Source organism: Pteropus vampyrus, unplaced genomic scaffold (genome assembly GCF_000151845.1).
Source record: "Pteropus vampyrus isolate Shadow unplaced genomic scaffold, Pvam_2.0 Scaffold592, whole genome shotgun sequence".
In the NCBI taxonomy this organism is placed as follows: Eukaryota; Metazoa; Chordata; class Mammalia; order Chiroptera; family Pteropodidae; genus Pteropus; species Pteropus vampyrus.
This window is the reverse complement of record NW_011889373.1, coordinates 475770-487531: the sequence shown is the minus strand read 5'-3', so window position 1 is coordinate 487531 and position 11762 is coordinate 475770. Positions and strand designations below refer to the sequence as shown.

Below are 11762 nucleotides of genomic sequence, written 5' to 3'. Positions count from 1 at the left end.
GTAATAATAATAGAAATAAAGTGCACAATAAATATAATGCACTTGAATTATCCCGAAACCATCCCCCCGGCCCCGGTCCATGGAAAATTGTCTTCCACGAAACTGGTCCCTGGTGCCAAAAAGGTTGGGGACCGCTGCCCTAACCCAATGGGATACTATGGGCCTAATCCCAGGGGTAATGTTGCTAAAAATACTAATGTCATGAACATCTGGTGCCAGTGACTCTTAAAAATCTAGAGGAGGTACACCAGCTCCTTGATAAATGCAAAAGCGCATAGAAGCTTCCTGTGCATCGATCAGTGCTGCAGCATACCAACATTCCAAGACTCTGGTATGCTCTAGAGTTATAGGGGCTTTTCTTAAAGACCTGTGTGTATCACACTAGTGGACAGATCCCAATCTCAGAGAGGTTGATTGGGACGCCCTGGAAAGGAAAGCAGCTACCTATGAAGAAGGCTCACAGTGATATCATCCATACATTTTTTTTCAGTAACAACATGTAAAATTAAGGTAATAGGAGAAAATCAAGAAATAGAAACCTATCAGAAACTATACTTTAACTGAAATTCAAACCTTTCTTAAAGATTTTACATAACAGGAAGGAGAAAGGGGAGCTAACTGGCTATTTCAGGTTTTTGGAACAAGTTCTGAACTGTTACTCACTGCTGCCAAAATGTGTTAATTGGCAGGTATCTCTAAAGACCCTGAAATCCATAACTTTCCTAAAGATCCATCCAAGCTATATGCTCATTTACTCTGAGATGTCACAGATTCTGAGTCCTCTCAGCTTTCCTCTGAATGGAGGCAGAACCAAGAAATGCACCTCACAAAACACCCCTGCCAGCAAGGGAAAAGCTGATGGGGTTATCGAGGCCTCTAGTGAGGAGGAAGGAGAAAGGATGGCAAAGGGCCCTAGAACCACTGATACACAAGTGTCTTCCTTCTCCTTACATGAATATTTATTGCCTGATGCTGTACTCATCCTTCCATCACAGTGATTATTACTAAGGCCCATAATGATTAGAAAACATTAATATGAGGCCCGTTTCCTGCTGTGAAAAATTGGCATGGTCCAATGGGTCTCTTATTTCTGTAACCATGGTCACCCAAATGACCCTTTTTCATTTCCAATCCCGAAGAGGCCCCATTTGATTCTGAGTCCAAAGAATTATTTTTATAGGATGCTCCTCCTAATTTGGGGGCATTGCTATTACATTTTATTGGGAGTGTCAAAACCATCCAAGAAGCACCAGAAGGCATTGACATGGTTGGTAGACATGGAGGAGATTCCCACTTGGACACCCAGATACTTCAGACTCATGCCCTTGCAACCCTGGTGATCTGGAAGGGTCTCCTTTGAACAAATTTCTCTCAAAGAAAGGGTTCCCCACTCACTCCAATAGACCCCCAATCTAATTTTTCCCCTTATAGGAACCTCTACTGGCTGTTATGAAATATAGAGCTTCTTGGCCATTTAATCTCTGGATAGCCAGTCTCTAAACTCCAGGTCCTAAAACTAGCATTCTCCCAGCTAAAGCCCCCTTTTGCAGTCCATCCTCTTGCCACGCAGCTGTCCTCTAACCCCTCCTGCCCCAGCCAGTCCCCACTATTTCCTCTTCCCCCTTCACTAACCTCTGGAACCGGCAACTACCTAAGCTCCTAACCTAGGAAACTGGCAGTTACCCAGGATTTCTCCCACCTCTCAGGGAAAATCATGCCTATACCACTCTAGTGGTTCATTGGGACAATAAAAATGGACCCTATTAGACATCAGAGTCCAAATCACTGTCATTCCAGACAATCCCTCTAAATTCCTGAAAGGGGAACCTTTCTACCTAAATGACATCGCTGGTAAAACAATCAAAGGTATATAAACCCATTCGATGTAACTTTGGGGACCTTTCACCTCAAATGGCTTTTTCTGATGGTGCCCCTGGCTCTTTATTTTTCCTGTTACAGGGATGGTTGCACTGACGTCATGCCATGCCACATGGAACAAGCCCAAATTCTTGGCCTTCTTGGTGGGACTCACCAAATGCATGCTGGTGACTCTTCCTCACTTGGTCAAGATGATAAACACTCCCCAATATCAACTTAAGCAGGGCACTGAAGGCCTATGCCCCTTCATTGAAGATATGATTGAAATGGGAGTCATCAAGCCCACAATCTCTCTTTTCAATACCCCATTTGGCCAGTATGTAAGCCAGACACCAATAAATGGTGTGTCACCATTGACTATTGAAACACTGATGCTCAGGTTCCCCTGAATAAGGCTCCAATTCCTAATATTAGGACTGATTGAGGAGATACAATGGGCACAAGGAGTGTCCTCATGATTACTGACCTAGCTAATATGTTCTATTCTGTTTACATTGCAGAGGAATCTCAGGCCTAATTTGCTTTCACTTTGGAATGGGTTCAGTATACATGTATGGGGCTTCCAATGGGATATTTAAACAGTCTGGCAATTGCACATAACCTTTGCAATCAGGATTTAACACTCTACAATAGGAAAGCTGCCACTTTTGGCATTATATCAATGACATTATGCTGAAGGGTCCATCTGAGGAAGCGATATGGGCAGATTTGCACACCCTCAAAGACTACTTACAACAATACAGCCGAGCAACTGCCCATCACAAGATCCAAGACCCACCTTCATCTGTCAACTTTCTGGGCATCTTCTTGTCTTCTAAAGGCCAAGAAATTCCCCCAACAATTACTCATCTTTAAACCACCCACAGACAGGCACAACATATACTAGGTCTTTTCATATTCTGGAGGCAACACATTATTCATCTCTCACTAATATTTCACCCTATATATACGATCACACCAAGTCTGCCACCCTTTGGAAGCTGCCCAGAAGGCAGTTCAACAAGCCTTACCTTTAGTCCCCTCTGGCTCCACATTCCTTGGCCACACATGATTATACTTCTTGGAGTCTCCAAACCAAACATGAGCACTCAACTTCCTAAGGGGTCTTAGACTAACTACTTACCCCCAGAGGCAGCTCTATATACTCCCCTTGAGTGCCAGCTTTTGGAATCCTACTGGGTTCTTTTTGAAGCCCAGGCCCTAATTGGCCCCCACTTAGTACTACTCTGTACATGAGTTGATATAATGCCCTGGGTTAGAGATGTCTCCCAGCAGAAGCTCAGCATGGACACTGATGCCTCCTTGGTAAAATGAAAATGGTACTTCAAGAGAGGGCTAAACCTGATGTCAAAGGCCTTTCCAAACTACAGGAAGATGTGGCTTCCCCCATGTTCAGCCCCTAGCCCAAGAGCCTTGTGGAATTGATAGGGGTGCCCCTGCTTCCTCCTCCTCTAGCTACTTGGGGAACCCCTTGAGACCAACTGTCTGTGATGAAAGGGGAGTTGGTGTCCTTCACCAATGGCAGAACCGCCACTGTACACAATGTACATAAGACAGAGCCTATCACAGATCCACATTTTCACAGATTCCTGCACTGTTGGAAATGGCTTTGTGGTTTGGTCTGGTCAATGCCTAAGGGATAATGTTCTCATATAAGGCAAGCCCATCTGGGAAACCCAGACATGGAAGGAATTAGCAGAGTCCCCAATTCCTATTACCATTACTCACGTTTCCACTTACACTAACCGCTCTACATCAGAAGCCATCTTCAATAATATCACAGACTCCCTCACTAAGCCCTCCACACTCTGCCCGGTACAGATGCTTCAAGGTACTGACCCTTTCTACCAGCTTGCTAAATAGGCCCACATGACTACGGGTTATCAGGGAATTCATGCCTTAATAACTTGAGCTCAAGTGAGGGGACTCCACCTCTCCTCAGCGGCAGCCAGTGTTGATAGATGAGCACATTCTCTGGTCCCAAACCAAACAATGGAGGCTATCTAGATGGGGACATATTTCTGGGAGACCGACCATACTCCCACTGGGAGATTGAGTTGATTGGTCTACTGCCTCCTTTTGCTGGGGCTTCCAGCTATGCTGTCACAATCATAAAATTTACACAGGAGTCCTCTTGGTGATTCCTACCCAAAATTCCTGTTCAAAGCAGGTAATCTCTTTTTTTTATTAAATATATTTTTGTTCCCTTCAGATAGCTAGACATTACTAACTCTGACCAGGGTACTCTCTTTACATCTCAGGAGACTAAACAGTGAGTGGGCTCTCCAACATAATACACCAGTCCCTCCATATCCATTAGATGCCTAAAAACATGGGGTACCAAACCCTAGATATTCTATGTTTCTTCCTATATGTACATACCAACGATAAAGTTTAATTTATTATTTAGGCACAGTAAGAGATTAATAAGAATAACTAATAATAAAATAGAACAATTATAAAAATATACTGTAATAAAAGTTATGTGAATGTGGCATTACCAAGTAAAATACGGGTTATTTAACACAAGCACAGCGATACCACAATAGTCAATTTGATAACTGAGATGGCTACTAAGTGACTAACAAGAAGGGAGCATCTACAGTGTAGATGTGCTGGACAAAGGGATGATTCACGTCCCAGAGAGACAGAGCTGGATGGTGCAAGATTTCATCGCACTACTCAGAACAGTGAGCAATTTAAACGTTATGAATTGTTGATATCTAGAATTTTCCATTTAATATTTTCAAACCTCAGTTGACCATAGATAACTGAAACCTCAGAAAGTTTCAGTTACAGATAATTGCAGATAAGGGCCAATTACTATATTGTTTGGAATTTTCATCTAGGCTACTGCCCCCAAGTGGTTGGCCTCATTGAGCATCATAATGGCCTTAAAGAGACACTAATTATTTTCAGAGGAGTGGTCCCCTAAATGGATATAACTCTTATCCCAGGTCCTCATCTTGCTCAATTGTTGCCCCCTTGGACCTTCATACCCAATATATCAATTATTACAAACCCCCAAAATTCCACTTTTGGTCATCTCTGGCAATCCTCAAGCTTTTAATTTCCAAGACAATGTCTTTTTTATTTTGTCCCCTGACTCCTATTCCCCCTTCTGTTCTGATTTTTTGATCATCTTGCCATCTGCTTCACACTGGCAACCTGATCAAGAGAAGATAGTCCAATATAATCCCCTCATCACTGATTACCGTGGCATCCACTTCAAGGACAGCTATCTTGAATAAATACATAGCCAGCTACAAGACTAGATAAAGATCCAGGTCACCCTACCCCTGAAGTTTCTTTTTTTTAAAGATCTCTGATTGACTTAGATAACTGACCATTTGACCATCGTTTTTCCCTTCCTACATTTTTATTCCCACTCTTATGTTTAAATTCACCCAAAAAGAATGAATCCATGAAACCCTAGGCACCCCACCCTAGACCCCAATAAAAGCAAAACCCCAGTTCTCCTTCCACTCTCTCATTTGTTTTCTCTTTCTTACCCGACCCCCAACACACACAATCGCACTGTATGTCCTCAGGCACGCCACATACCCTCCAAGACATGTGAGTAATAAACTTTTGGCTTTTTTTCAAAGTTCCCTGATCGTTGTTGCTGAGGTACATCTTGCAATCATAACAAGAACCACAAGGGCCAGTGCAGCCACTACATTGATTCTGAAAGGGGAAATATCTATGGGGACTCTGCCACAAGCAGTACTGCCCTGGTGAGTGCCCCAGGCATTTCTGGACAACAGCATAACTATCTACAGGCTGAGACTCCCACAAAATAGTAGAGCAGCTCCCACCACCAAGATGTCTGCCGTTAACCTTCCTCCTGTAGTGGTTCTTTGACACTCCTCCTTCAGTGAAACTGGTCATTTGATGAGCAGAAAGTGGTCACTGGGGCAGCTGCTAGACTGGAACTCTCCACAAGAGAGCTACAATCTTTGGTCACAGGTGATAAAGGAATCATCTGAATTCCCTCTAGAATAAAAAGTGCAACTGAGGTATTGGATTTTTGAACCACATGTGCCGAATCATAAAATAGCTGTCAGGAGAGCGATAAGGACCAATGATGAGTCCCATTGCTTTGTGCATAAGTTTCTACAAAAAATGGGTCTGAGTTTGTTGCTGGCCACTAAATGCAGAAAATGAATCCTGAAAATTATCTGACATACCACCCCACTTCTCACTCCTAGATTTAAAAATTATGGTCCACATTTGAGAAGTGTTTCAGTTAAACCAAAGAGGTACATACAACCTGTAAGCAATTATTTGGGATTTCTGTGCACCAAACTGTTGAGAGATGGAAGGAGGAGATGATCTTCATAAGACCTCACAAAATACAGTCTAGTTGGAAATAAGCAAACACAAGTATCAGTGGTTATTTTGAGAACTGACTAAAGGACAGAAGTTTGAGAAAGAGGTGCTAAATAACTTTCTAGAAAACTTGTTTTAATCCTATGAGGAAAGGCAATCCAAGTATCTATTCTACCCCTAGGATGAAATAATTCTTAATGATTACCTCCATTGGAAAAGGACAAGAGACACAAATTTATGAGAAAATGTTACCTATACATCAGACCAGTGAAGTGTAAATCAAGAATAACCCATCTGGGGAGTATAACTAGCCCATCAGAGGAGTGACACAGAACCTACACTTTCTCATCCCATCCATGCTCAGAGGCTTGGCAGTCTGCTGAGGAAAAGTTTTGTTCCATCTCAATCTGTGGCCTTTTGTGATTTTTAAAAATTTACTTAAACTCATTTCCTAGTAGAAACTGAGAAAGGAGATTATTCTGTGTAGTTTTGGCCTTGCCAAAGTTCAGGACTGTGTCAAGAAAGCTAGGTGGGGGCGCAGGGGTTACTGTGCTGCTATAGAATTCTAACAGCTATTTCCTGTTGTGTCTGCACCTCTTCTTCTCACATTACTTAAAGCTGGGGGAGGTCTCAAGAAATTACATGACTCAGTGTCCTGTTTGTATCCCAGTTTATTAAAGAGGTACCTGAGAGTCTGATCTGACTTTAATCTCGTTTCCATATCATCTTGGGAAAGTAATTTATATTCCGGACTTCAGTTTCCTCATGTGGGAGGTAATAAAAACAATTCCTACTTCATAGAATTGTGAGGATTAGTGACAATACAGGAAATCACCTAGTCTGGCAAGGATTCATCGAGTCTTTCATTTATTATCTGGTGACAGAACCAGGACTGCCTCCCTGGTCACCTTTATTAACCAGTGCTCACTGTGGCCAGGCTTCACAGAGAGCATTGTCAAGTAACTCTGTCCAAAGGCATTTGGCATCTGTATTTGAGAGTTGAAGCCATTTTCCATTCCCCAGAAATGTCTCAAAAAAGCTGTTCCTTTGCTTTCTGAGTCCACTTTTATCGCTCCTTTCTCTCTATACTGTTTTCCAAAAGTGAAGAACTGCTCAGGAAATGAAGTGCTAAGTGCCTGGCATGCTATCCAATGTAGGAGACACAAACAGATATAGGACTCTAATTCTGTGGACCTCACAGTTCAATAGGACAAAATGGCACTTTCCCTTGTACCTTCTTCTTAGCCCTGCTACCAGTTCTGGAATAGCATCCTCCTTTACTGGGGAACTGCCCAACACAAACACAAACTCCAATTATGTGGTTCCAGTGAGTGCCCCTCTGTTCCTACATGACCTCCATCTCTCTCACTACAGCCGACTGGCTCAGAGTCAGCCAGTTATGGTTCTTGGCCCTTGTGCCTTCTGTTATTGGCTTAAGGTCAGACACATAAGAACTAGCCTGATGTTGTTTCCCAGAACTGAGGGAAATAGAAAAACTTATTCCTTGCTCTTCATATGTCCTTGAGGGATTTTTCATTCCATTCTCCTTGAGAGAAAAAGGGACTATAACTGATATATATTATTGATGAATTTAGTGAAAGAAATAGAGCATGATGACTTGGCTATCAACACTTTTCTTCTTTTGGATCTGCATTTCTACCAAGAGGAAAGGCTAAAAGCCCACTAACTCTGTTAGGTATAACCTGTAGTTGTCCAGCACATTCTTTGACTAATTAGTCGAGATAGGCTGACTGCCATAACAAACATTTGAGTCTTACCGACTTAACATATAAATTTTTATTTTTTGTTTTTATCAAGATCCATTGCACATTCGTGATGCAAGTGATGGGAGGATATACTTATGTCATTCAAAGATTCGAGAAGGAAACCCATATTAGAGATCTGAGACAACTTCAGACCTGCACAGCAGAACACAAACAAAAGGGTACATCTACCTAGAAAAGAAATCCACAAGTCCTCCAATGTCAGAAAAAATGCCAAGCTTTTGGCATTTGGGAGGGTCCCTATATTACCTGAAAGCTCCATGCCATGTACCCCCAAAGATACAATACCACTCCCTAATTGACACCCTCCTTCAGAGAAGAAACTTATTAGTGAAATGGACATCATACTGTTGACCAGATCCATGCTAATTACTTAGGGTAATCAAATGTGCTCTTTATTCCTAAATATGAATACACAGTTTTAACTATTACAAGAAAGTGAAAGAGGAGATCATGATGAACAAACATGACTATTTCTAGAAAGAAAAAAATTATATACATATATACACATACATACATATGTACACATACATATACACATACAGGAAACAAAGACAACTTTACCAAAAAAATCCAATTTAATATTCTCAGAATTTTAAGGACAATGCATATTTTTAAAGAGAACAAGGTGCCACTAAAAAGGAGTAAATAGAGAACAATGGAAAGTCTTCGAAAAATAGAAATATTGCCAAACTATAAACTTAATAGATGCCAGGTGCTCAGCTAAGAGTGACCGGGCCTCACCAGGCTGGATTGGAAGCTGGAACACGGCGCTCCAGCCCCTCTTCCCCATGCACGTAACGTAACATAACGTAATGTAACGTAAAGAACTCTGCCCCTCCCACGCAGCGCTCAGGAGACCCCATTTCCGGTCTCCTGTCAGGGCTTCCGACAACGCGCCACAGAGCCCGTTCGACGGTGTCGTCCTCGTCCATCTTGAGAGCGCCCTGAGGCCAGGGCCCACCTCACAGCTCCAGCTTCCCCATTGCCTGGGCCTTGGTTCCCGCTGCGCCTGCATCACCAGCCATGATGACCCCGCCACCGCCGCCGTCATATGTGCGTCAGAATTACCACCCTGAATGTGAGGCCGCCGTCAACAACCAGATCAACCTGGAGCTCTACGCCTCCTACGTGTACGAGTCCATGGCCTCTTATTTCGACAGCAGTCAGGTGGCCTTGAAGCACTTGGTCCAATTCTTCCTGCAGCAGTCGAGCAAGGAGAGGGAGCATGCCCAGAGGCTGATATGGCTGCAGAACCAGCGGGGGGGCCAACTCCGTCTGCGCGACATCAGCAGGCCTGACCGCAACTGCTGGGAGAATGGCGTGAAGGCCATGGAGTGTGCCTTGCACTTGGAGAAGAATGTGAACCAGAGCCTGCTCAATCTGCACCACCTGGCAACCGAGAAGAAGGATGCCCACCTGTGTGACTTCCTGGAGAGTCACCACCTGGATGAGCAGGTGAAGTTCATCAAAGAGTTGGGGGACCATCTCATCAACCTGCGCAAGATGGGAGCCCCGGAATCCGGCCTGGCTGAATACCTCTTTGACAAGCTTACCCTGGGAGACAGCGACAAGAAGAACTGAGCATGGACATAGCCACAGGGTGACTTCCCCAGGTCACCATACTGAACATGCATATTGCAGTACTGCCCTTGCAAAACATTCACTTAAGTTTTTTTCTTCCTGTTTTGTTATTTCTTCCAATAAAGTTATTGGTTCCTAAGTAAATAAAGGTCTCTGGTTGATTGGTGTGTGCAGAACCCTCACCTTTTAAGCTTTAAGCAGGTATCCAGTTATGTCTCCGTGGACCCATGCCCCATTCCCATGCAGCTCAGGATCTCCATGGACGGAGGGAGAAGGAATTGCGTAAGACCCTGGAAAACATAAAATGAGTCTTCCCCTTATAAACAGTGTGGTCTATAGGGGTGGGGTGGGGGGCGTGGTCTGGGGCCCTGGGGAATGGGTGCATGTGCATAGTAAAAGTATAAAAACATGGCCTGAAAATCACAATTGCAGTTGCCTCTGGAAAAAGAGTGAAGAGAGTGGGATTGGGCAGGGATTAAAATAAAGGAGGTCTTCACTTTATCTGAAATGTTAATGGTTAATTCTAGGTAGTAAATTGGGAGCCTTGGAAGCCAGCTTGGCAGAGTATCTGTTTAACAAGCTCACCCTAGGCTACAGTGGTAATACAGCTAGCTTTCCCATAGACGGGGGTTGGAGGAGGGAGGTGACGACTTCCTGTGGTCACCAATGCTGGGCATACATTGTAATATACCCAGATGTAATTTCTACCTCAATTGTACCATTTCTTGCTATAAAGCAGCATGGTACGAAAAAATTTACCTCAAGTGGGCTGAAAAGTAAATTATGGATGGAGTTCAAATTTGTGATATTGAATATTAAGTAGAATAAATCCTCCTGAATATTAAGTCACCGATTCTGGCTGCTTTGTAGTAGACGGTAGGAGAGATTTGAAGCTAAAAGACCAGTTAGAAGAAAGTATAGCTGGTCTAGGTGAGAGACAATGGGGGTTGAACTGGAGTGGAGCCTGAAGAAATAAAACAGACAAACAAATTCTAGATTTGAATGAATCAACATGATTTTCTTATGGACCAGAGGTGAAGAATGGGAAATGAGGAAAATAATGTATGTCCTGGTGTTTGGACTTGAATACCCAGGTTGAAGGTGTTACTGTTTATCAATATGGGAACATTTGCAGGGGAACACATAGACACAAGGGGTGGGTGTGGCACCTCTATAAAATATGTGGATGGGTGTAATAGGAATCTCATAAAATCTAAGATTCCTATTAGACATCCAAGTGGAAATGTTATGCTGGTAGCCAGAAGAATGAATCTGGCGCTCAGGTGAGATCTCAGGTCTAGAAATACACATAAGGGAGACATCAGCTATAAAGGGGGTTGAGGTCATGGGACCGGATGAGCTCACCAGAAAGAGAGCATGGAGAGATCATGGCCCAGCCAGCCCCAAGCCCAGAGCAGCTAATGTTAGAGAATGGATTGAGGTGTTGGAACAGCAGGGAGCTGCTGGCCCCACCTAGGCCTTGACCTCATTCCAGAATGTGACCACCTGTATCTGTTGAGTTTATCTCAAAACCAGCCAGTTCCTAGCCTCAGTGTGTCCTCTGGTTTCTCCTTGCATGATGTGCAGAAGAGTTAGCTTATTACTTTGTCTTCATGGCTATTAGTAGAAAGAAATTATTTCCCAATTAAAAAAAAAAAACGATTCCTTAAGAAAATGATAGATGTGTTTGTTTTCATTCTGTTCTCCTTTAAAAATCCAGCCTCTCTCTCAGTCTATTCCCTTTGTCCAGATAAAATCTGTACCTCTGTAAATCCTAAGGTTGTCTCTGCCTGGAAAAAATATTCAAAACGTGTTTCTACTGTGCCTGATGTGATTACAAAGATAAAGTTAAAAATTACAGATTTGCATGCCTTATCACCAACACATGGCTAGCTTGAGTATCTCTAAAGTTTGCAGGTTGATTTGAACATTTACTAATATATAGACAATATTAGCTACACAGTAATTACCTTTGACATTTACCATGATTTTACTTTAATACTTTCTTTTAAATGAGGATTATGTCCCTTTAGTTTACTTTCCAGAAAATGCTCTTGCTCCTTTCCTCTTCTTAGGAAACCCTGATCCTTTCACTCTTTTTCTACTTTGAGGACCATTCCTCTCTTTGACTTTACCTCAGATTATATCTATCTATCTATCTATCTATCTATCTATCTATCTATC

At 42.8% G+C, this 11762-nt stretch overlaps 1 protein-coding gene across 1 annotated transcript; it reads left to right on the top strand.

Moving 5' to 3' along the window:
- The first annotated feature begins 7559 nt into the window (after positions 1 to 7559).
- Positions 7560 to 9578, top strand: LOC105308564 (ferritin heavy chain-like). Its single transcript, XM_011384564.1, has 2 exons — positions 7560 to 7587; positions 9040 to 9578. The coding sequence occupies exons 1-2, from the start codon at positions 7560 to 7562 to the stop codon at positions 9576 to 9578; spliced, it is 567 nt and encodes a 188-aa protein (XP_011382866.1).
- The last annotated feature ends 2184 nt before the right edge of the window (positions 9579 to 11762 follow it).

Bases quoted from the DNA above. Each gene is read 5' to 3' on its own strand.
- LOC105308564 (XM_011384564.1), top strand. From the start codon at position 7,560: ATGACCTCCATCTCTCTCACTACAGCCG. The intron at 7,588-9,039 runs ACTGGCTCAGAG...CCCCGCCACCGC, and splicing joins CATCTCTCTCACTACAGCCG to CGCCGTCATATGTGCGTCAG.